This window comes from Trifolium pratense, linkage group LG4 (genome assembly GCF_020283565.1).
Source record: "Trifolium pratense cultivar HEN17-A07 linkage group LG4, ARS_RC_1.1, whole genome shotgun sequence".
NCBI lineage: Eukaryota > Viridiplantae > Streptophyta > Magnoliopsida > Fabales > Fabaceae > Trifolium > Trifolium pratense.
This window is the reverse complement of record NC_060062.1, coordinates 24,435,246-24,460,014: the sequence shown is the minus strand read 5'-3', so window position 1 is coordinate 24,460,014 and position 24,769 is coordinate 24,435,246. Positions and strand designations below refer to the sequence as shown.

The following is a 24,769-nucleotide window of genomic DNA, read 5'->3' as shown; positions in this document are numbered from 1 at the left end:
TATCATTTCCCGCCATTGAACAGCTTATTGTAACAACCATAGATAAGTTATTAAATGTATATATGTATGCTTGTGTAGCTAATTTATAATGAGGGTTACTTCTACTATAAGTAACTCATTGTAACAAAATTTCATTTTTATTATATTGTACACTAAACATGAATATTAAAACAACAAAATTGATACATGACCACTGCGAATAAGTGCCATTATCAAAGCATGATGGAACGTTTGCGTATGATAGTGGTGTTGGCCTTTATAATACACCACATAATTTATATGATATAGTTTATATAATCAAGCTATTTTTGTAATTCTTATATTTATCTTGTCCCATGATCACTATAAATTATATAACTCCTATGAGTTCATATTTGAATTCAATTAAACTTGGGATATATTTAGGATGAAAATCGAGTCTTTTATCTTCATGTTCATTTTTTGTGCAATAATTCTCGTCTCTATTGTGACAATAAGACCTTCTAAATACGGGGAACAAGGTATATAGACAAATTATTCACACAAATGCTATTTATTGTTATTATATTTAATATATTTTGTTTATTTGAAATGTAGATGGTGTAAATGTAGAATCCAAAACAAAAGTTGTTGTAGATAAGGACGAAGGATGGGGCGGAGATGGACGTGGTGTAAACCGGAGAAGAAAATATGGTGATTTAGATATGGGAGGTTGGCGAAATGGAGGTTGGAAACAGGGAGGTTGGGCAGGAGGATTACCAACAAAGAGAAAAAACAATGGAGGAGGAAACAACGGAAGTTCGGAAGGAGTAAAAAACAAAGGATCGCCCGGAGGAGAAATCCGACAAGGACAACGAGTAGTTTCAGTAGGGGGTGAAATCTGGAGAAGAAGGTGGAGGAGGTATTGAAAGTGAATATTTTAAGGAACATTTATGAAAACCAGACACATGCATGTATGTGTGTTTTGTATCCCATTCAATATGGAGTATTACTTGTTCAAATGGCTGTTTTAAATATAAAACATTAATATAATATGTATATATAACTCAAAATAAGTAAATCAAGGAACCACAATAAGTATATCAACATCAACATCGATGATAAAAGATAGAAATACATTGAAACAAATGCTATGAACACAACCAAAATAAGGTCCAGGACCATCAAGGAACCACAATAACTAAATGAAGATAGTTGGTATCTCCATAACCATGTTAGTGCTAAAACTCTGTTCAGTAAAATTAAGCTATAAATTAGCTGATAAGTTAGTTTATAACCGATAACTTATAGATTATAGCTGAAAAATTAGTATAATAAAATTATAGTGTTTGGCGAATTTAACTATTCTAAATACAAAATGATATAAAAGTACATGATTATTTTATATGAAGAAAAAAAAAATCTTCTAATTAGATCAAATCTAAAACAAGGAAACCATATGTGCGATTTTTAAGACATTTTTTTTTGTCAAGAAGACAATTTTTTATCACCGTAAAAAAAAGACAATTTTTTATCAAATTCAATCATTTATGATCAACGGATCATTATAATTGATCGACAATGTAGAACATAGCTTTATATTAAAAATAGAAATTTGTTTAGCATAGGAATCAAACCGGCATCATTTGTTTACAATGAAGTCTTTCAACCACTAAAACATGTGCTTTAATTGTGATTAAATTATGAATTCAAAATGTTAACCTTGTTTTTCAATAAAGTTTTTTTTTTTGACTAAAGTTTTTCAATAAAGTTTAAAAGACAGAATTAATCACAATTTTTAATATATTTATTGCATCTTTGGGTGGCAACTTGACTTGGTTCATTCTCATTGACCAACATTAAATGACTCAAAGACGGCAACATTAATATACGTTGATGTGTCGAGAGTCACATCGAGAAATGGTTTGAAGATTTTAGTCGTTGATGATGACGACAACCTTATAAATACCACTTTAAATGTAGTTTATAAAAAAAATTGAAATTTGTAGAATTGTTTGTACTTCCAAGTTTACATGAGTTGGTGGAAATGCATTACACAATGTCAATAATATAATAGCCTAAATATTTTTGGTTTGGTTTAACTACACATTTGGTCTCTTACGTTTATTTTAGGTTTCAATTTGGTCTCTTATATTTAAAAAGTATCAATTTGATCCCTTACATTTATTTTAGGTTTCAAGTTAGTCATTTCTGTTAGTTTTGTCACTAGCACCATTTCAACAGTACACGTGTCAGTGTGTACAAGTGCCACGTGTCTGTCCACATATGCAAATTGGCAATGTGACAAAATTGACGGAAAGGACTAAAATGAAACCTAAAATAAACGTAAGGGACCAAATTGATACTTTTTAAACGTAAGAGACTAAATTGAAACCTAAAATAAACGTAAGGGACCAAATGTGTAATTAAGCCTTTTGGTTTCTGCGTACGGATATGAATTATTTTATTTATTAGCCAAAAAAAAAATAATATATTTAATGTACAGTTATTGATCGCACGGGTATGATAACTAGTTTATCCTGGTGTTAAAAGTTTGGCCTTGTTACTTCAAGGGATGAAAATTCAAATCCTAATGGAAACCGTTGTAAAATTATCAGTATTAATTGCCACTTTAAAGATCGATTAATACCTTATAATTTATCATTTATTTACTCATATAATCGATTAACCTATAAGACCTACTCGATAAACAGTTCTATTATAATCAAGATATGAATATATATTCACAAAAATACTTAACTCTTATAAAATGCATAGATAATTAATAGAGAACAAGAAACTATAATTTAAATTAATCAATCTTATTCATATAATTATTACATAATTATTATGTAGGATATAAAATTTTCTCAATTACAAAATGATGATGATTGGTTTGTTAATATAGAAGAATTGAAATGTTTTAAAGCTTAGTATCACTGGAAGGATGGTGGCTTGCAACACGGGGGAACACGACAATGAATTGGTTGACATTCTAAATTAGGATTTGGGCAACAAGGTGGTATACCTTGTACATTGTCAACGAGAGCACTTCCAACAGCAGCAATTAACACCACAAACTTCACAAACATCTTCAGAAAACTTTTCATTATAACGAAGCTTATGTTGCAAAGAAAAATAAAATGGATATCTAATATTGAGTGATATGTTAAACAATGTCTAATTATTTATAGGCAAAGTGAGTCTCCTCCGAGATATCATAATGAAAAATATTTAAATGCTAATAATGTGTATACCATAATTGTTTTAATAATATTAACTATTTTTTTAATCTGTTGACTAATTTTTAATACATTATTGCTTTATTAAGCTAAAAATTTCTAACCATATATATTAAAATAAGTTTTTGTTCTGGAGTGGACCGATGGCCCATTTGAATACTAAAGACATGGCCATCCTATAAAGTCCAACGTTAGACAAACTATATGGTAGGGAAGTTTTCTCTCCCAACCCCCCTCATTTTTTTTCTACCCCCCAAAAATCTCATTTTGCCCCTTGCAGTATGAAATTTTTTTGCCAACAAACTTCGGTTTATATAAACCGAAGTTTTTAAACATGGAAAAAAAATTCGGTTTATATAAACCGAAATAACATATACCCCCCCAAAAGAAGGAAAATTTATGTGAAAATTCGTGTAGAGCTACCTGTGGTAAATTTATTATATCTCTCTGAATATAGGTCGTATGCTAATGATTTTTGATCCAGTGTAAAGAAGACAAAATTTACTACAAGATTGAAACCGGAATTATTAAATTTCATTAAGTATAGCATGAAAAAATCTACCTACAAGTTTGAGAAAAGTTTCTGCAAAATGTTGTAGAGATACCTGTGGTAAATTTATCATAGCTCTCTGAATATAAGTCGTATGCTAATAATTTTTTATCCAGTGTAAAGAAGACAAAATTTACTACAATATTGACACCGGAATTGTTAAATTTAATTAAGTATAGTATGAGAAAATCTACCTACAAGTTTGAGAAAAATTTATGCTCTGTTTCTGTACCAGTACCCATTATTTCGTCAAACTGAACCAATTGGATAGTTAACCCTCAAAACAAAAATTATATTTGTATTCTTGACACCCTAATCTTTCCAACGAGTGGTCATTTACTCAAATAGGACATCGTTTAGTATTTCAAATAAATTGTGGAAGTTGAGGGTCTCATGCAGAATTTATGCAGGAAAGCTGGAAAAAATTTTGGAACACAATATTTCGGTTTATATAAACCGAAATTTTTTAGCATGACAAAAAAATTCGGTTCGTATAAACCGAAGTACCCCCAAGGGCAAAAACGGAAATTCAGGGGGTAGAAAAGAAATGAGGGGGGTCGGGAGAGAAACCATCTATGGTAGGGATGCCCTAGAGGCACAACATAACAGGTCTGCAAATCTTTCAGATCCATTGGGTTAAAGGTCTTGAGCAATCTTCTTACCACTAACAGAACTGAACAAGATCTACAAACCTATTAGATCGATTGGATCAAATGCCTTGAACAATCTTTTTACACTTGTCCACTCATTACAAGAAAACAAAAAATTGTTGGGGGCCAAAAACCCTCGAGAAGAAGCAACAGCGGTCAAGAAGTATTAAATTTGTTGGCAGCTAGCTAACGGCCAAAATCCGCCAACAAATTGCTCCTCGTTAAATTTCTTAGCTGCTAAAGCCGCCAACAAGCAGGAAAGAAAATTGAAATTAACTTCTTGGCGGCTAAAGCTGCCAAAAAGTTTATGACAAAATTTTAAACTTCCTTGCGGCCAAAACCGCCAACAAATGGCGTCAAAACTTCTTGGCGACTGTGTGGGCCAACTAACGCGACGCGCTTTGACAAAGCTTCTTAGAAACTAATGTGATGTCAACAAGTGGGTCATCCACACTGGGCTTAAGAACAACTCTATAAATGAGTTGAACACCAAACTTTTACCCAAAACCTTAAAGAGTTAGATTTATGGGTCATATCACTAATTATAAAGTGTTCAACCTCCACTTTTATAAGCAATGTTGAACTTAACTCACCTCACACTTACCACAACAAGTTGTGGACACAATTCCAAAATATAAATTATTTGAGCGCACACACATAATACCATTTAGGGTCCGTTTGTTACAGATTAAAAAAATAATGATTTTGATGCAAATAATTTAGAGATTCGTTTTTTGAGATTTTTAGAAAAGTTGAATTAATTTGTGTTTGTTTATTATAATAAAAATCACTTTTTTTAAATAAAATAATCTTTAGTTTGTTTGGATACAAAACTTATAAAAGTGATTTTTTTAATTACAAATAACTTTCTTCTTTTAACATTTATTTTCTCTCATTTTTAGCTGTTTTCTGATTATTTTTAGCTTCTGATTATTTTAAAAATTTGTAACAAATAAATGCAAAACAATTAAAAGTGATTATTTTTAGAGAAAAAGTAATTTTTTTTTCTAAAATAAGCTATAATAAACGACCTCTTAATTGCATTTGTAGTAGCTTTTAAAGGAAAAATTCTTATATAAGAATTTTCAAGCAGAGTGTAGCCATAAATATTTTGCTATCTACATGCTATGTCAATTTTTAAGCAGTAAATAAATTTTTGCTGTTTTTTTTAAATTATAAACCGTTGGCGTTGTTCTTTTGGGCCTCGCCCACTCAATTGAAAAATATTTTGCAATGAGTTTAGTAGAATATTTTGCAATTTGTTCTTTCTTAGATGATCTTTCTAGAAAAATTTACAAATTTTTGGACATAATATTTAATCTTATATACATTAAAATATATATTATTTAATTATTTAAAAAATATATGTTATTTAATTCTTTTCTTTTTCTATTTTTCTTAAATATGTGAGAGTGACTAAATATAGCGTCAGTAACCAAAAAAAAAATATAAAAAAAAAATATATATCTAAATGATTCTAATCATACAAGTCTTTATCATCTTTCTGTTATTCTGACAAAATCCTTTAGAGTAGAAGGATAATGTGAAGTTACACGTTTGGAAATTTGATAATGCGGTCACTTGTTTTAATTTTAGATAGTTGTAGATATTTAATTAATACTAATTTGTGCTTATTTGGTTTGAGGATGATAGATAGCTGGAGACATCCTTGGGAGGGTAATAATATTGATGATCACATCAAGAGTCATTGACATTCCTAGGTACATTTTCATGATGGCCATTAGCTATTAATATTATTATTGATTATTGATTATTGATGATCAAATCAAGTGTGTTTTTAATTGTCATAGTATTTTATTTTCTTTGTTTCATAACGAGTGACTGACCATTTTTACACAGATTATGAAAACGGTATAAATGTGAAATATATAGGAAAAAAAATGTTTTACAAAAGTACCTCCGTCAAGTGGAATATATTATATTGAGAAAGATGCAAGTAGGGGTGCTCGTGGTTCGGTTGGGATCGGTTTTGAGGTAAAAACTCATCCGATCCAAAAATAAATTCATTTGCGGTTTGGTTCGGTTTTGAATGACAAATAAAAAAAATCCGATCCAATCCGATCCAAATTCATTTGCGGTTTGGTTCGGTTTTGGATGACAAGTAATTTTTTTTTTTTTTGGTAGAGAAGATGCAAGTAATATTAATTAGATGAAAGTGGAAACAATCCAAATAATCTCGAGTTGTGAAAAGTGTATTTGATGTCGGAGGGAAATGGAATCTAACGTGTATCACTTTAGCTTACATGAGAAGCCACCCGGAGAAGTGAAAATGAACTGAACTTAACCACTTGAACCGCTTGTATTAAACTTTGGCCAATCCGAAACAAATATTATTCTATTAATTTCATATAACTTACTAATACATATCATCTCACGGTCGCGCTCTAGTTAATTATATGAGAGGTTATAAATTTATCATTAGTCAAAAAAAAATTAGTATTAGTATACTATATTATTATATGTATATATTAATTAACTAATTAATGGAAACAACGAAGAGCTAGATACATGACCACTGCAAATGGGAGTGGCTTTATCAAAACATCAAAGAGCCCAATTTACTCATTAGGTGGTGTCGATGACCCATCACAATATATGTGTATATATTGGTTGATCAAATAATTTACTAGAATTAAAATCTTGGTTGATCAAATATGAAAATCAAGTCTTTTATCTTCGTGTTTTTTCTTTGTGCAATAATTCTTGTCTCTGTTGTGGCAATAAGGCCATCCAAATTTGGAAAACAATGTAAATAGATAAATTATCCACATAATTGCGTTCATCTTTTTGTTATATTTAATAAACGTGTTTGTTTAATTTCAGTTGATGCAACCGAAGAATTCAAAACAAAAGTTGGAGTAGATGGAAATGGTGGAGGACATGGAGATTGGGTAGGTTCGGGAACTTGGGGAGGTTGGGGAGGTGGGGGAGGAGAAGAAGACAAAGAACATGGAGGAGAAAGCGGAGACGAACACGAAGGAGATTGGAATGGAAGTGAAAATGAAGCACCGGGTTGGGGAGACGAAGAAAACGGAGGACCCGGAGGAGAAGGTGTCGAAAATGGAGAGCCGGAGGAAGATCCATGAAAACCAGATGCATTCATGCTTTAGTGTATTGTATCCCTTGCCGTATAATTAAATCATACTTCATTCGTTTTAAAATATAAGTAAAAATGAGTCAAATAAATTTGATGTATTTGATTTAAAATTTAGATCAAATGTATTCACTTTCATTGACTAATATTTATATTTTAGGACGGGTCAATATATATTTTACTCTATGTCCCTTAAATTAAGATGTCTTATGTTATTATCACATGTAATTGGATAAGAAGTACCACAATTTCGTATCATATTATTTTGCTCAGCTGATTGCTTTACTTTCAATAATTATAATAATAACTGACATGGTATATAACTCAATTAGGATTAAACTACTCACAATCAGTGGTGGAACCGGAAAAAATATTGTGGGTGGGCCGACAAATAGTCGATCTATTTTCGAATTGAATTTTTTGGTCCCTCTATTTTCATAGGTTACAATTTTGGTACCAACAATCTATATTTTTACTCTAAAAATTGTGATTTTTGGCCATAAAAGTGATTTATTGTCTCCAAAGATGAAATATCAAATTTGAGACCAAAATTCACATTTTTTTGGCATTAAAATTCGCTATTTTTATGGCAAAAAAGAAAAAAAAATTGAGATAGGAATAAAATTGCAACAAATGTGAAAATATGGAACTTAAAAAATTAAATATTAATTAAATATATTTTTTTAATGTGATTTCATATTTATATATGTTAATTCAATTGCTAATTTTATCTAATACTATAAATTCAATTAATCATGAACTAATATTTACACTAATATTTGAACTAATATGTGCAACGAGTTACTTATAAGTTATAATCATCAATAATAAATTCTAAATTAATATTTAAACTAAAATTTGTACAAATATATCTGCCGAGTGATTTAAAATCATTAATAATATATTTAAATTAATATCAAAAAAAAATATTTTTTTGGGGTGGGAGTGGGCCGCGGTCCAGCTCAGCCCACCCCTTGGTCCGCTAGTGCTCACAATGGTAACCAAAAAAATCTACTCACAATGATAATGGGCATGTTCAGACAATTTTTCAATGACAAATAAAATATATATACCAATAATATGCGGTACAGGTGATAAATATTTAAATTTTTTAATTATTTGGTTCATAGTTTAATCACTTGATTTAGTGTTTATAAAATATATATATATATATATATATATATATATATATATATATATATATTGAAAATAGATATCAATTATTTCGAAGTATGTATTGTGCATAGATAAGTAATACATTAAAGTGTATTTGGACAGCAAAAAGAAATCAGCGCGCAAAAACAACACTATAGACATTTTTTTATGCAACAATAGACTTTAGAAACTAGATTGCCACTAATAGAGAGTAATACATTAAGAGTGTCTTTGGATAGATGAATATTTTGAGAGAATTTAAATTCTCTTGTTTGTTTGGATGATTAATTTAGAAAATAAATAAATAAATGACTATTGATGGTCCTCTTCCGTTCCGGTGAGTAGAAGGGGATTTTGTATCTGCAGATGCTCTGACGCTCAAATCAGTAAGAGGTGGATATCTTGTTAGATAATAAAATAATAGGTTATGTTATTGGGTCTGTTAGTTTAGAGTTCATTAGGTTTTATATATATTCTCTAGTAACTCTTTTGTAATGTTAAGCTATTGGTATTCTATTGAAACCCTAGCCGTCTTTCTCTTTTTCTATTTATGTATCTCTGATTCTAATATGGTATCGAGAGCTTGTTTCGATCCTCTTTAGATCGTGTGTTTGATTGCTAGTGTTGGGTATTTTGAATTATTTTGTTGGATCGTTCTCGTGCTGTTTTGAAAGAATCGGCTGGAAAATAGTGTTGCAGTTTCTTTGATTTTTGCAAGCATCATCATAAGTATGTTGTGGCAATTTGTGTTTCAAGGTGATAGCTTTTTATGGTGGATCGTGTCTCCTCTTTGTGTGCTATAGTGAAATTGGAAATATTGTTCGTTTTTCTTTCAATTTCAACTTGGGAATATTTTGTTTGGAACGGTGCCTCGCTTATCCGATTTCAATATTGCAATTGGTATGATCATCTTTTGATTTGCTTTCATTGTCTCTATTGTTTTGTTGGATTGGGAAGATTGCAAAATATCTTTGTAGATGGTAGCGTTCGCTTTGCTCACACGTACTAGGTTATAAACACAAGTGATTTGTTGCTTATTGTTGGTTTTTATGTTCAATGATTGGTATTAACCATGTGTGCACTTGCAAGTTACAGATTGATCTAGTTGGTTCAATTTGATTTGATTTGGGTTTAGTTGGTTTTGGTTTGATTCCGTTTAGATTGATTTGTTTGGTGAGTGAGTGCTCACATTTGGTGAGTCAAAATGCTCACAATTTGGTTGTTTGTTGAGTCGGTGCTCACAATTTGGTTTCTTTTGATTGATTGTATTGCACTTTTCCATGACTTCTTCTGATTGCACTTCTCCCTATTGCACTTCTTCTGATTGTATTGCAGTTCTCTCTGATTGTATTGCACTTCTCCCCCAATTGCACTTCTCTTCTGATTGCATTGCACTTCTCCCTATTGCACTTCTGTTCTGATTATATTGCACTTCTCCCTATTGCACTTCTCTTCTGATTGCATTGCACTTCTCCCCCATTGCTCTTCTGATTGCATTGCACTTCTCCATATTGCACTTCTCTTCTGATTGTATTGCACTTCTCCCCCAATTGCACTTCTCTTCTGATTGCATTGCACTTCTCCCTATTGCACTTCTCTTCTTATTGTATTGCACTTCCCCCTATTGATTCTTCTGTTTGGATGCACTTCTGGTTGCTCTTCTCTTTGATGGTTTCTCTGTTGACTGTGAATTGCTGCTCTCCGTTGGTCATGATCTTAATTGGGTTGATTTATTGTCAGGGCTAATTTGTAACAAGCTTTAAGCTTAGTAAGCTTTAGCTTGAGGGGTGATGTTAGAAGTTTATTTTATTTGTTAGTTTATTTTATTTTCGTATTTTGTTTGACAAACTCATAATGCTTCTTGTTGATGCATAATGAGTTTGAGAGTATGTGTTAGTTAATAAAATAATAGGTTATGTTATTGGGCCTGTTAGTTTAGAGTCCATTAGGTTTTATATATATTCACTACTACAAAAATGAGCTTTAATAGCGCCTATTTAATAGCGCTTATTAGAAAAGCGCTATTAAAAATTAAACACGGAGCCTTTTAATATCGCTTTTTAGAATAAACGCTTTTAAAACCTTGAACCCAGGAGTGCTACAATAGCGCTTTTAAGAAAAGCGCTATTAAATCTATAAATGCGTAACTCTATGACAGCGCGTTTTACATGAGCGCTATAGTAAGGAAAATAAATAAATTAAAATTTGTAGTGGGGTGGGTGTCGAACCTTTGACCCTTTGGTTGCTGAATAATAAAAACAAAAAACATAGATAAACTTACAGTTTCCTTTGTTCAATTTCTACTCTTCTCTCCTTTGTACCTTAGTTCAATCTCACTCAAACCCAACGACCTTCTTCAAACTGTTCTCACTCACCGTTCTTCACTTCGTTCTCACTCACCCATAAACTCATTAAAACCCTAAACCCCATTAAATCTCAATCGATTGAACCCAGAATCCCATTTAAACCCTAAATTAAAAATCAATCGAACCTAGAGAACTCGCTAAAACCGTAAAACCATCTTTCCCCATCGTTCATCATTGTCCATCGTTTCAAACTCGTTTACCCAGAAATTCATGGTTCCGCCATCGTTCATCGCAGTTGAACCTCCATCTTGTCATAAGTGGTTAGGTTAGTCGGTCTTACTCAATCAACAACACTTTTTTCTGTTATTTTTATTTCTATCAAATTGATTAAAATTGTCTGATTTTGGAATTATGCTGTTCTTTTTTTCCACATGTTATGCGCAAATTCAATTCTACTAATTTTTGTTGCACAAATTAAAGTATACGCATGTTCTTAAAGTTTTATGGTAATTTATGTTTTTTTTCCTTTTTCCAAATTCAGGATGCTGAAGGAAATGAAATATCACGTCCAGGTTATATTTTGATTGATAAGATGTCATTTGATATAAAGGTTTAGATATTTTTTCTAAAGTTGATCAAAGATTAAATGTTTCTAACATGATGCAGTAATTAACTGGCAGGAGCACATATCAGGTTGGGAAGACATGTTTTCACTTGGGGGAGGATACTTGCATTTGAAGCTGCAAGTTGCATTTAGTGATGAAGAGTGACAGAATTCTTATGATGTACTACTTATATTTCTAAAATCTCAACATTCTTAAACATAGAAAATTAATGGCCTTGGTAAGTTTTTGTGATTATGCTGATATATGTTGGATAATTGAAATATTATAGGATACTTTGATAGGATTAGTCAAATTTCTATATAATAGAAGGAAGAATGATCTTCTTAATACAAGTCAAAGATGTGAAGAAAGTGACAGTAGATGGTTATAGATGCGGTCATTATGTTAATCTGCTTCTGGTGCGGTTGTCCCTGCTTCAGACTGTGGCGTGTTTGCTTTTTGTAGGAGTGGTTTCTAGATGTGGTGTTGTTGAGTTGGTTTTATTGAATTGTTTCTTTGAGATGGAATCAGAATATTCTTTGAATCGGTTCATTTGAAATAGTATGTTTGGTGGTATTTTCCTACATAAATGTTTGGTGGTGTTAACTCTGCACAATTTCAGTCTTTCTAACTCAGATTCTCTGTTCATAATCTGAAGCTCTTTCGAACTCTGCTGATTAAAGATCAAAATTCTATCCTATATGGTTTTTTTTTTTCTTCCGGTTTTTACTTTCAAAATGATTTTTTTTGTTCTTTTCTGGTTTAGTCATGTACCTTTTTGGATGAATTAACATGGGTGTGTGTTGGATTTTGAGTTACAGGAACTAAAGGGTGCGTGTGGATCTCTCGTGTTGGATAATTCAGCTTTAAAATGCGATGTCTCATTTGTATACTTTGTATCTATCACAAACACAGATACAAAACCTCAATTTAGTATAAGAATAGCTATGAAAATTGTCTAACCTTTTTCTACTTTATTATTGTATATATAAAGAATGTTTATAAAAAATTATAGCCATAGTTTTCTAAAAGAGGTCTTGTATTGCATAATATAGGTCACAACAAAGGATGGAGGATTTCAGTGGTAGTGATATAGCTCAAATTTCTTGTAGTGAGGGTATGTTGCGGCATCATTTGAAATTTTGAGTGCCTTGAATCTTGTGAAAGAAGAGGCCAATGGAAGGTAGCAGCACAGTCCCAAGAACTTATTCAAACCATACAACATTATTAAAACAATACATATTTGGATGGTACTAAAGCAATTAATATGTAAGTTAAATAGATCTTTTTTGTAATCTTTCCTGCATTGACGGGTATAACAAGAAAGCTTTCATGACTTGTGAATATTTATTTAATTTTCAAGATAACTGATATATGAACCTTTACTTCATTAGATGTACCAATTTGGTTAGATACTTTCCTATTTTGATCTGTTTGTAGCTTTGAGTTTAATTCTCAGATTGAAAATATTGTTCAACCATATTCTGAAGATTGAAAAAATGTTATTTCTTTGTTTGGTAGGTCAACATATTACTTGTGGAAGTTCTATTTGTCATTGCAGGTATGCTTAACTCACATTTTGCATGATGTAATTGGATATACATATTCAATAATGGAATTTCTATATGATTGTTTTTGTGTATGTGTGTTCAACAATGGAGTTCATTTATGGCTTTGGTCTCTAACTATAACATACATATTTGATGGAATCCACTGTTATGCTTGGGTTTAGATAAAAGAGGATAGAAATTGGACTTTGGCAATGTTTGACTTTGTTGGATGGTTCTGATATTACCTGATTTGAAGGTATTTAATTGAAGTTCTCTCTTATTCTCTGTCACCGAACGCATAAGCTCTCTTCACCATCACCATTGCATCACCTCATCCCCACCGCACGATCACTTCACCAACACAAAGGTTAGTTCGATGACCGTTGCATTCCCCTTTTTGTATGCCCTCAATTTCCATTCATGACAATCATATTTTACAAATTAGTTTTGTGATTTTGATTTAGACCCGAGTCGTGCTAGTACAATGCAAGCCTTATGAGCAACTTCGAATAGAGTTTTCAAATAAATAAAGTTGACCAGTTTGAGTCCTTTGTTCTTTTTAAATAAAGTTGATTTTTTGAACTCTAGAATTAAAATTGTTTGTGCATTGTTCACCTTTCAAGCTCTAAAACCTTTGCAAGTTTAAGTATTTAACGGTGTTTGTCTTTGATACAATGAAAAAAGTACTTAGAGAACTAATACTGATTTATGAATATTGATTGCTAAAATTGAACAAGTGTTTTTTGCAGGTTCTGGATACCCCTTCACTTCAAGATGACTTTTACTTGAATCTTGTGGACTGGTCTTCACAAAATATTCTAGCAGTGGGACTGGGCACTTGTGTTTTTCTTTGGAGTGCTTCAAACAATAAAGTGAGTATGAACCTTTGATTATAACTATATGCAGACATGAAAACAAATGGGTATATGCCAACAATGGTGGTGTTGACAAGACAACAGTTGCAAACATTATTGTATGCAGAGAGGGATCAATGGTGCTTTTACTTCTACTCTTTATTTGAAAGATCAAGGACGTGAATTTTGGCGTATCAATGGTGTCTTTTATATTTAGCTAGTTTTATGATTTTTGCATCTCATTGCTTATCAATGCTTTGCAATGTATTTAATGCTCTGTAATTCATATATTGATTAGTTTAAATGCAAATTGTATTTGGATTTGAAGATATCCATTGTATTATACATTAGTAACTTGTAATTAGATTTGAGTAGCATATTTTGTAGCCAATACTTTTGTATGGTACACAATTTGAATGTCTTATGTGGTGTTTGATTCTAATCAATGAAAATTGTTGGCTCTTTTTTTTTATTCAAGTATAGCCTAATAAAAAAATGGATTTTTTTTTTCTAAAAAAAAAGACCTTTAATAGCGATTATTCAAGAAAGCGTTATTATAGGTAGCTGCGGGCGCTATTAAAGCAAGTATATTTGAAGCCTATAATAGCGCTCTATGCACGGGCGCTATTAAATATATGACCTATAATAGCATTTTTAAAATAAAGCGCTATTAAATCTGTTTCCTTGTAAGTCGAAAACAACATACGACAGCGGTTTTCTTAATAAGCGCTGTTAAATATGGACAAATGATAGCATTTTAAAGCGCTATTATAGGTACCAGACCTATAATAGCGGTATCAGTAATAGCGTTTTAAAGCGCTATTAAAAGTCAAAACAAGTGCTATTAAAGGCCCCTTTTTGTTGTAGTGATTATCTAGTAACTCTTTTGTAATGTTAAGCTATTCGTATTCTATTGAAACCCTAGTCGTCTTTCTCTTTTTCTATTTGTGTATCTCTGATTCTAACAATCTGTTGACCTGAATGGTGTGATCTTGGCCTGACTCCGCAGTTCAAGAGGAAGATTTCCTCAGCTATTGGACGGGAGTGGTTGTAATCCAAAACCATTCTGCTTGTGGAATGGTTTTGTTTGTTATTTATGTTGGGGATGGGGGGCGCGCTTAGCCATTTGGGGGCGCGCTAAGCAATTTGAGGGGCGCGCTAAGTAAACTGGGGGGGCGATAAGCAATCTGGAGGTGTGTTAAACAATATGAGGGGAGCATTAAGCAAACTGGGGGGCGCGCTAAGCAATCTGAGGTATTTATGCATGGTGTGCATAAGCCAATAACTTATGCCTGGGACAAGTATTTGTTACTAATAAACACTACAACAAAAAAGGGCCTTTAATAGCGCTTATTTTGGCTTTTAATAGCACTTTAAAACGCTATCACTGATACCGCTATTATAGGTACGGGTGCCTATAATAGCATTTTAAAACGCTATCAAATATTAACCTTTAATAGCTGTTTTTGAAAAAAGCGCTTTCATATGTAAACTTGCGCGACCTACAAGGACTATGGAAACAGGTTTCTATAGCGCTTTATTCTGAAAACGCTATTATAAGTCAGTTATTTAATAGCGCCCGCGTGTAAAGCGCTATTATAATCCTTCAAGCAAACAACTTATAATAGCGGTCGTGCTCAAAAGCGCTATTATAAGTCTTTTTCAACAAAAAAAAAAATAATAATCCCTTTTTTGTCCATATCGTTTTAAATTATGCTATTTTTTTTTCTTTCTAAACAGAGAGAGCTCAAAGGCATATTTTTCATAATTATGCTATACTTGGATAAGGTAAAAAAAACTAAACAAATTTTATTAATCATAAAATAAATCAACACATAAGAAATAAGTTATGTGCACTACAATATAACCAAGTATATGCAATTCTACATAATGAATGAAGTCCCCTAAAATGTCTACACATGAGTGCAACTTGGACCATTTCTTCCCATTTAACTAAGTCGCTCTCCCATTAGATCTTTATCTACTATTTGATTTAATCTTCTCTCTAGGTGTAGAGCATCTTAACCTGAAAGTTATTCAATTCACAGTATTCAATTCAAGTGTTAAATTATTTTTAATACCAGCGAAGTACTCAAGTGAAAGAGAGAAAGAGATACCTGCTGGCTGCAATTTGATTCTTGACTCCCTAAGGGTTACAATTGAAGAAAAATCATTGGCTCATTATTATCTGCCAAAGCACAAAATGTAAAACAATGTTAACATACCTCTAAGAAATTGTCATTGAACTACCCATAAAGAATTACATCAAATGTCATTTGACATTCACCACATCAAGATAATTCTTTGAAAGCTATAAGACAAGCTTGTAACTCTTTTCAATAACATCTAATTTGAAAACTATCATGAGTACCTATTTATGTGCAAACACAAGTATTTATTAACAGCTTGATTAATTTGTATGTTGCCATGTACTGCTCTAGATATAATCCAAGGGACCTGCAATTTTAGGAACATGTTTTTCATAGCAGCTATATAGAGAAATAATAGAAGGTATATTGATAATCAAAATCAAATGAAAGAAAAATAAGGGAGTGCATCAAACTAACTATATGCATAAATAGTTCTACAGGAAAATCCAAACAATTAGCTTATACTCAACCAAACCCAAGACGATGTTGCATACCATGTCTCAATGGTCGAAGCTAACGATCAAACAAATTTTCTCTCTTTTTGATTTTTTTCCCCAATTTTCAATAATCCAAAATTTTGAAACTAGCATGCTTTGTCCCTTTCCAATTGAGTAACTATAGCACAACTATACTAAAATAGATGTTTCACAAGGTCAGATACTACATCATTAATAAAATAAGACCAAAAATAAAAGTTTAAATATTGCATGAAGCAATCAAAACAATCATTTTCAACAATCACAATTTTATTCTACCATCCTCACCTTCTCCAGCTTTAGTAACTCCAAGTGTAATGGATAATCCGACATACATTCAATTATAGAATTATTAATTTCCACAATGACAACTTTTGGGTTGTCGTATATATTTCCAATTTTAACATGCTACATAACAAAGTCTATTCCTCAATCTAACATGGCATACATTACTAACTTAAATAAATAGAATTATTAATTTAAATAAATTGAACACCACTAGCCAAATAGCAAACAGATAGTAGTAGAAGAGAGACTACCTACTCTGTCAAACAGAAGCTCAAAACAAGCTTTGCGATGACCAATGAGCATAGCAACCGTACCAAAATTTAGAACCGAAGCAACCTGCTCCTTCCTTGCAGACACAGATCAAAGATACGAATGCTACTAGAAATAAACCAAAATAAAGGCAAATAAGTAGCAAAAACTAATAACAACTGTATAACTGACCTTAGCTAAGTATCCACAGAAGTCATTAGGGTGAGTAGATATGAGTTGATCATAAACACCTAAAAACATAGCTAACAGCCAAAGGCATCATGCTGGATGACTTGTTCTTCGATTGCAATTTATGAATCAATTTCTTCCCAATTTTCCAAATCGATCTCTTTTCTATCAAATTTAAGGGCTATGGCCTATGACTGACTTGTTTACATGCACGTTCAGACTACAAGACAACCAAAATGTTAAGAGTTAAAACATATCAATAGGAGAGAGTTCATACAAAGGTTGTCATTTCATAATAATCATGTCCATAACACTGATCATAGCAACAAAGTCAGATATCATATCAAACTAATGGCAACAAATTAACATCAGTGACACCAAATACTATGATATTAGTAATTATACACTCTTTAACCTACATGTTATACATTTAAGTTAACGCCTTACTACATAATGGACATGATACATATATCATCATTTACCATTTAATCTTTTCAATCTACTAAGGTTGAAAAAATCATAGCTGAATAGCCAACACCAAAAAACAGTTTTGTCTTCTAACTTAAATTAATTTTGAACTTATAAATATTAAATAAGTCCTAACAAACAAAAACCATAAGCTAACAGACAAAAACATTTTGAACAACACCCAAAACAACTTTGTCTTCTAACTTAAATCAATTTTGTAAATTAATTTTTCTCAACCATTCCTAAGCCTACCTTCATGACGGAGGTTTGAGTTGTGATGAGCACCGTCAATGAACGAGCTGTGATAAGGGCGACCGAACGAGTTGTGATGAGCAAGGCAAGGAACGAGCTCGAGTACCACTTCGGACGGTTAAATTGCTGGGTTCTGGGTTCACAATATGGTGGAGAAAACAGGATTTATGGGGTAGGGTTCACAGTGATTTATGGGTTCTTGGATATTAGGGTTCGTAACGATGTGAGAAGGAAACTGATCGCAGAAAATCAATCGGAGGAGAGGAACGATTTATGGAAAACGATTGTTCTGAGTTGAATTTCTCTGGGAAACGGTTGCACTGAGTTCGATTGCTTTGAGTTTGATGGGAGAAGAGGAACAATTTCGTTTCTAGGGTTGTTTGATTTGCTGGGAATCGATTGGGTTTGAAGAAATTATGATTGCGAGATTGGGTTTGAAGAAACTATGAATTCAGAATGTTTGCATCGTGGGTTCAATACTTCAATGTTTAATTTCTTAGTTTTTATTTTGTTTTTTTGATAACTTCTGTTTCTATTTTTAATTTTTTTTATTAAAAAATAAAAATAAAAGGTTCAAGGGGTCAAGGGTTCGATACTCACCCACCATCCTTTTTAATTAATTTCAAGCGCGCGTTTTATGCTTTAATAGCGTGTTTTAAAAAAGCGCTGTCATAATGCTTTGTGTGTTAGGCTTTAATAGCGGTTTTTTACAAAACGTTATTATAGTGTTCGCTAATTGAAGGTTTTAATAGCGTGTTTCATAAAACTGCTATTATAAATGCTACAGTTTAAGTTTTTATAGCGTTTTTTAAACGAGCGCTATTAAAAGGGCGCTATTAAAACTCATTTTTGTAGTAGTGAAATAAATAAAAACATGTAACACAAACACAATTATCATTGATATATAAAAAATACGTGAATAATATTTGCCATTGATTAATATATTAAAAAAACGGATAAATTTGTAACCATTAAATATAATAAAAAATATTGATCATTATTTTATATTATAATGTGAAAAAGTTATTTGTATAAGTTAAAACAATAAGTATTATCAAAATAATAAAAACAACAATAAAAATAATTATTATTATTATAATCTAAATATAATATATTGATATAAAATATGTGTTTATACATTTCGAAAAACTTCTCTATGCACCACATTTGAAGTTACATTAGTATTTTCTTCATCATCATTGCTTTAAATAATTATATACTATACTTTGTTTAGCTAAATAAAAATAAACGATTATTGATTAAAGAATGGACCTAAATGTAACTATGTCACTATGTTGCACAGTAAAAAACAATGTTACTTTGTACCAAAAAAAAAAACAATGTTACTATGTTGCACTGTAAAGAAAATAGAAAAAAAAATGTCCACCTAAAATCTTAATCAAATTTTAGTAGACAATGTGAAGAAGGTTATTTACAAAAAAAAAAACTTGAAAAGTCATCTATATAAATGTTATTGGTATATGAAGAGTACATAGAGATTAAAATGATATAATATAAGAAAGTGATGTGACATTATTGAGTTATTTAATTAGATGTAAGTGGATGACGTGGATTATGGTTAGATTAGTGGTTCCACAACTATTTAGGAATTATATATATAGATAAGAATAAAACTTAATGTTATAATTATTTTTTTAATTAATCAAAAAAATTAAATAGAAAATTTAGAGGACTAAAATTTAAAGAATTTTTTCAAACGAACTAAAAATAAAAATTAGTATATTTTTTTTGATGCAAAAATAAAAATTAATATATTTAATAAGACTATAAACGGTACCTAAGAATATGGAAAAGTCATTTCTTAATTTTTCACGAAGGTTTCTATAATCATATATGTCAAAGCATTTTCGGTAGCTTTTCAGTATATACAACAACACATAGTACATTTTAATAGTCGCTCTTTCTCTTCAAATGACACATGTTTCTATCTCTCGTGTGTATTATGCAAAAACAAAGTGATTAACACTTAAATAAATATACACAAAAACAAAAGTAACTTTTGCGAAAACACAATTACCTTGCTAGTAATAATCTAAAAAATTTGCTAACCTCGGTTGACAAACGTACAAGTCCCAATTTGCCGCTCAATAGGTGTTGATGGCCCATTGTTCTCACAATTAGACAAAATTGTTACTATACATATGTCTTCTAATCAAGTTCTTTGTGTGCTTCTTATATTTATATTGTCCCATGATCAATATAAATAGCTCCTAATTGATTCATAGTCGACAGTTAAACACTTAGTATATCAATTATGAAAATCAAGACTTTTATCTTTGTGTTCTTTCTTTGTGCACTAATTCTTATCTCAATTGTGGCCATTGAACCATCCAAAAATGGAAAACAGAGTAATATATAAATTGTTTTCACCATTGTTTTCTTCTTTAGGTTTAATTACAGTATGGTCCCTCTATTTTCACTCACGAAATTGGTCCCTCCATTTTAAAATCACCAAGTTTTAGTCCATATCCATCCGATTTTTATACTTAAAAATGGTGATTTAATATTTTAAAATTACATACAACTTGATGATGTAGATTCATCCAAATAGATTAATTATTTACATTTTGTTAATTAAATTTCAAAAATAAATATTTTCTAAAATTGAAACTGATGTTTTTTTACTTATCGAAAATTGAAACTGAAGTTTTTAATGAGTTTACTTGTAATTTCATGACTTTTGTTAATTTAATATCCAATTTCGTGAACGAGTGAAAATATAGAGACTAAAACTATAATTAAGTTTTTCTTTTATTATATTTAATAAACATGTTTGTTTGATTTGCAGTTGGTACAACCGAAGAATCCAATACAAAAATTGGGGTAAAGAGGGACGTTGGTTGGGGAGGACGTCCACATAGTGAGAACCAAGAAGGAAGACATGGTGATGGATATCGGCAAGGTTGGACCGGAAAAAGAGGAACTGGAGGAGAAAGACAAAATGAACTACGTGGCAGGAAAGACGATGGAGAAAACGGTGAAGGAGGAACCGAAGGAGGTTGGGGAAAAGGAGAAAACGGAGGATCTGGTCGAGGAGGAGATGTAGGTATTGGACAAATGGGAAAAATGGAGGAATTGGAGGAGAAGAAGGACTAGGGAAAAAATTACTCGGAGGAGATGGTGGCGAAAAGAGAGGGTCTAGGGAACTTCCATGAAAATCAAATGCATTCATGTGTGTATTGTATCTCATGATGAAGTATGTATGAGAAAATCTTGAATTCTATCTTTAACTTTAAGCATAGTCTTTAATATAGGATGAAACATTGTCTTTCACTGATTTAATTAGATCGAATTGCTTAAATTATCCTTTATAAATGGATAAAATGTACCCCGGTTTTTATGTCATATTCTTTTGTTCATCTTGCTTTTTTAATTTAAATCATTAATTTTGTTATATTACTCCACAGTGATTAAATTACGGTACTTGAAAATGCAATAAGTATGTTCATGCTATTGTTTTTAATGCAAATAAAGAAACATTAAAAAATATGCTATTGAAAAATATATTATGTTCATTACACAAAAAGTTAAAAAGCAAAAGAAATATGCCAACGTCACCGATAACTACAAGAAATACACCAAAACAAAATACTACCAATACAACTAAAATAAGTGACAGAACTATATGCGACAAACAATTATGATTTAAAAAAATTTGTAACAAAATGATGAATCTAGGACAAAACTTATATACATTTCTTTAGATGTTATTTTTCATGTTCCTCTCACAAACAAGTAGTTATTTATATTTTTTAATTAAAAAAAGAAAAAGAAAATTGTTTTTAAATAAAAATAACTTCCCTCATGTATCTAGCACAGTAAAAACTGTGTATATGGAACTGTACATAAGTTTGGTAATTTCTTGAGAAAAAACCATATTTTAAGATAAGTTATTTAAATCAATTTTTCATTTAAAACTTCTATAAAAATATTCTTTGTCATTATTCTTTTAACAAAAATACACTACAAAAATCATTTTAAAAAAAAAAATTAAAACAAACAGGCCCGATATCTCCATAAACATGCCGATCAACTCCAAAAACCCATATATAAGAGCATGCAAGGAAGGGGATATAAGATTGGCAGAGTTATAGAAAGAAATGATAAGGATGATCTTGGATTCAATTCTCACAAAGATATTGCATGATTCATGTTATATATGCAGGGATCAGAGTTCGGAACCTGTGTTCCCACTAACTCACTTTAAATTTTAAAATGTGAAATTTTAGCCACTAGACTATTTAAAAAAAAAAAAAAAAAAAAAAAAAAAAAAAAAAAAACTGTGTAGTGAATTTTACAAGAGTACTGTATCTTGTATATTTCTAGAGCAACATGAGAATGACATTGATTTCATTATGTGATTAAGTTTATGGTTGACAATGTATCAATGAGTTCAAAGGGTATATGCATATTAAGTTCATGTGATTCAATCGGTAAACTTTGTTTCAAGCTACTCAAAGTCATATGCATATTAAAAATATCATATACGGCATTAAATGATATTATAAATTGTACTTCTAGCTATGGTATCACGATTCACAGAGTGAAGAATGGAGTGGATAATTCAACTGGTTGGATCACTAAGGGTTTAAGAAGTTCAGGTATAAAATCATGATTCACGTTACTGAATTTCATAGCCGAATTATGCAATGTTAACATCATTGGTAGCACACTTAAGATTCATTTTGATAATAATTATACAATAGTGAATTTTTTTTACTATGTAATAGGTATAAAATTTCTTCGCCATTTAACGGTAACTAATCTTAATCAAAGAATTTATGAGACACACTTTGTGTTCTCATCTCTCAACTAATCTCAATCGGCTATTGTTTTCCTGAAGTTAAAGTGTCTTTAACCAATATCCTTAGATTATACTCCTCCGTCTCAAATCTTTAGTTTTTTTACCATTTTAGTTTTGTCCCAAAACTTTAGTCCTTTTATGAAACCAATGCACATTTAGTGATACTTTACCATTTGTACCCTTACTAAAGTTAAAATATTAATCAAATATATTTTTTCTTTCTTAATAAAGTAAGGGTAAGAATGACCTTACTTATCATTTTTTATCTTTTCTTAATCTCCGTGCAAAACTCCAAAATGACTAAAGTTTTGGGACGGAGGGAGTAGCACTTATATTATCATATTTAAATGGAAATACGAAAGTTCTAACAAATTCCAAGTAAATGCATATATGAAAGTCCTAAGATATTGTTTTTGTTGTTCAAAAATAAAAAATGTATTGAGGTGATTAATGAGTTGTTGTGCAAAACCTTATCAATGGATAGTTGTTGCAGTACCAAAGACAAATGTTGGGAACACTCTCTCTAACATTATTTGGGATCAAGGTTTTAAATTGCGGTTGCGGTCGTGGATGCGGTTGCAGGTATTGCGATTGCGGTCGTGGATGCGGTTGCAGGTATTGCGATTGCGGCTAATGCGGACACTGCGATGCAATTGCGGCCGTTGCGACGTGAAATAATTTTTTATCCGCACAAACACAGAAAAAATACTATAATTATTGTAATTCCTTATATATCTTTTACTTATAATTCTATATAAATTTTAATTCATTTTTAAGTCATCGAGACATAAGAAGACAGAAACTCTAAAATGAAAGGACATAAAGGAAAAAATAAAGGTGAGATTCTCTGAATTTTTACGAAAAAGAATATTGGATTGAACCGTTGCGGCCGTTGCAGTCAAAACTCCGTTGTGTTGCGGTGAAATGTTGTTGCGTTGCGGTTGCGTTGCGGCATCACGTGTGATTTGAGTTCACACCGCAATTGCGGTCCGATGCGGTTGCAGTGCCTACCGCATCCGCAATATTGCGGCCGCATCAGGTGATGCGGTCCGCAATTTAAAACCTTGTTTGGGATCTATTTTTAAAGTTAGGGGATCTATTGATTCCATCTAATATGAGAGTGAGTGTTATATTAAGGGTTAAAATTGTTACTATACAATATATATTATATTGTATTTATCTTGTCCCGTGATCACTATAAAAATATAGCTCCTTATTGAATTCATATTTGACTACAATTAAACACTTAATAGATCAATTATGAAAACTGTTCTTTTTATCTTCTTGTTCTTTTTTTGTACATTAATTCTTATCTCAGTTGTGGCAATTGAGCCGTTCAAAGATGAAAAACAATGTATATATATAAATTGTTCTCACAATTGCATTCTTCGTTTATTATATTCATTAAACATGTTTTTGTTTGATTTGTAGCTGGTGCAAATGAAGAATCCAAAACAAAAATTTGGGTAGAGACGGACGGTGGCCGGGGAAGAGGTGCACACGATGAAGACCAGGAAGGAAGACATGGTGATGGATATGGACTGCGTGGAGGAGAAGACGGAAGACCTGGAGGACAAGGAGATGAAGGAATCGGAGGAACCGGCGGAGGAAGTCAGGTAGGCTGATGGATAGAAAGAGAAAATTAAATGATTTGGAGTAGAAAAAAAAAGTACCTAGAAGCATTAATTCATGTGTGCAATATATCTCATGCAATATGTATTTGCTCAATTTCTCAAGTTTAAGGACATTTTGCTATTTTTATGAAAAAGAAACATGACTTATGATATGTATTGCCATTTTGTAGATGCATCTTATGCACTTTTGGCTTTGAAACTTCTCTATCTTAGTATTTGTTGTGAGATATGATCAACTAGTTAGGTCTAAGTC

The 24,769-nt window shown here is 31.4% G+C and overlaps 4 protein-coding genes and 3 long non-coding RNA genes across 8 annotated transcripts; 6 read left to right on the top strand and 1 right to left on the bottom strand.

Moving 5' to 3' along the window:
* The first annotated feature begins 331 nt into the window (after positions 1-331).
* LOC123924538 lies at positions 332-1,174 on the top strand. The gene is made up of 2 exons (XM_045977465.1): positions 332-500; positions 577-1,174. The coding sequence occupies exons 1-2, from the start codon at positions 407-409 to the stop codon at positions 885-887; spliced, it is 405 nt and encodes a 134-aa protein (XP_045833421.1). The 5' UTR covers positions 332-406; the 3' UTR covers positions 888-1,174.
* Positions 1,175-6,971: 5,797 nt separating this feature from the next.
* Positions 6,972-7,787, top strand: LOC123923508 (eggshell protein 1-like). Its single transcript, XM_045976195.1, has 2 exons — positions 6,972-7,169; positions 7,245-7,787. The coding sequence occupies exons 1-2, from the start codon at positions 7,076-7,078 to the stop codon at positions 7,505-7,507; spliced, it is 357 nt and encodes a 118-aa protein (XP_045832151.1). The 5' UTR covers positions 6,972-7,075; the 3' UTR covers positions 7,508-7,787.
* Positions 7,788-10,973: 3,186 nt separating this feature from the next.
* LOC123923181 lies at positions 10,974-13,342 on the top strand. The gene is made up of 5 exons (XR_006814310.1): positions 10,974-11,301; positions 11,518-11,548; positions 11,657-12,850; positions 13,103-13,142; positions 13,314-13,342. It is a non-coding gene; the product is annotated as an uncharacterized LOC123923181 (long non-coding RNA).
* A 2,505-nt stretch (positions 13,343-15,847) lies between these two features.
* LOC123881980 lies at positions 15,848-17,222 on the bottom strand. Of its 2 annotated transcripts, none has more exons than XR_006799654.1 (4): positions 17,155-17,222; positions 16,357-16,442; positions 16,103-16,173; positions 15,848-16,011 (listed from the first exon to the last, which is right to left on the bottom strand). It is a non-coding gene; the product is annotated as an uncharacterized LOC123881980 (long non-coding RNA). The 2 variants fall into 2 exon arrangements; XR_006799653.1 differs by having other exon boundaries at positions 17,151-17,212.
* Positions 17,223-20,236: 3,014 nt separating this feature from the next.
* On the top strand, positions 20,237-21,180 carry LOC123923963 (protein FAM98B-like). Its single transcript, XM_045976712.1, has 2 exons — positions 20,237-20,426; positions 20,867-21,180. Exons 1-2 carry the CDS (start codon positions 20,333-20,335, stop codon positions 21,172-21,174), a joined length of 402 nt encoding a protein of 133 aa, XP_045832668.1. The 5' UTR covers positions 20,237-20,332; the 3' UTR covers positions 21,175-21,180.
* Positions 21,181-23,416: 2,236 nt separating this feature from the next.
* On the top strand, positions 23,417-23,651 carry LOC123923566. The gene is made up of 2 exons (XR_006814423.1): positions 23,417-23,464; positions 23,498-23,651. It is a non-coding gene; the product is annotated as an uncharacterized LOC123923566 (long non-coding RNA).
* Positions 23,652-23,976: 325 nt separating this feature from the next.
* Positions 23,977-24,715, top strand: LOC123923565. Its single transcript, XM_045976259.1, has 2 exons — positions 23,977-24,236; positions 24,314-24,715. Exons 1-2 carry the CDS (start codon positions 24,143-24,145, stop codon positions 24,505-24,507), a joined length of 288 nt encoding a protein of 95 aa, XP_045832215.1. The 5' UTR covers positions 23,977-24,142; the 3' UTR covers positions 24,508-24,715.
* The last annotated feature ends 54 nt before the right edge of the window (positions 24,716-24,769 follow it).

What these genes read in the sequence shown, in the direction of transcription:
- LOC123924538 (XM_045977465.1), top strand. Translation starts at nt 407, where the DNA reads ATGAAAATCGAGTCTTTTATCTTCATGTTCATTTTTTGTGCAATAATT. An exon ending in TTCTAAATACGGGGAACAAG is followed by an intron (nt 501 to 576) that starts GTATATAGACAA and finishes TTTGAAATGTAG; the next exon opens with ATGGTGTAAATGTAGAATCC.
- LOC123923508 (XM_045976195.1), top strand. Translation starts at nt 7,076, where the DNA reads ATGAAAATCAAGTCTTTTATCTTCGTGTTTTTTCTTTGTGCAATAATT. An exon ending in ATCCAAATTTGGAAAACAAT is followed by an intron (nt 7,170 to 7,244) that starts GTAAATAGATAA and finishes GTTTAATTTCAG; the next exon opens with TTGATGCAACCGAAGAATTC.
- LOC123923963 (XM_045976712.1), top strand. Translation starts at nt 20,333, where the DNA reads ATGAAAATCAAGACTTTTATCTTTGTGTTCTTTCTTTGTGCACTAATT. An exon ending in ATCCAAAAATGGAAAACAGA is followed by an intron (nt 20,427 to 20,866) that starts GTAATATATAAA and finishes TTTGATTTGCAG; the next exon opens with TTGGTACAACCGAAGAATCC.
- LOC123923565 (XM_045976259.1), top strand. Translation starts at nt 24,143, where the DNA reads ATGAAAACTGTTCTTTTTATCTTCTTGTTCTTTTTTTGTACATTAATT. An exon ending in GTTCAAAGATGAAAAACAAT is followed by an intron (nt 24,237 to 24,313) that starts GTATATATATAA and finishes TTTGATTTGTAG; the next exon opens with CTGGTGCAAATGAAGAATCC.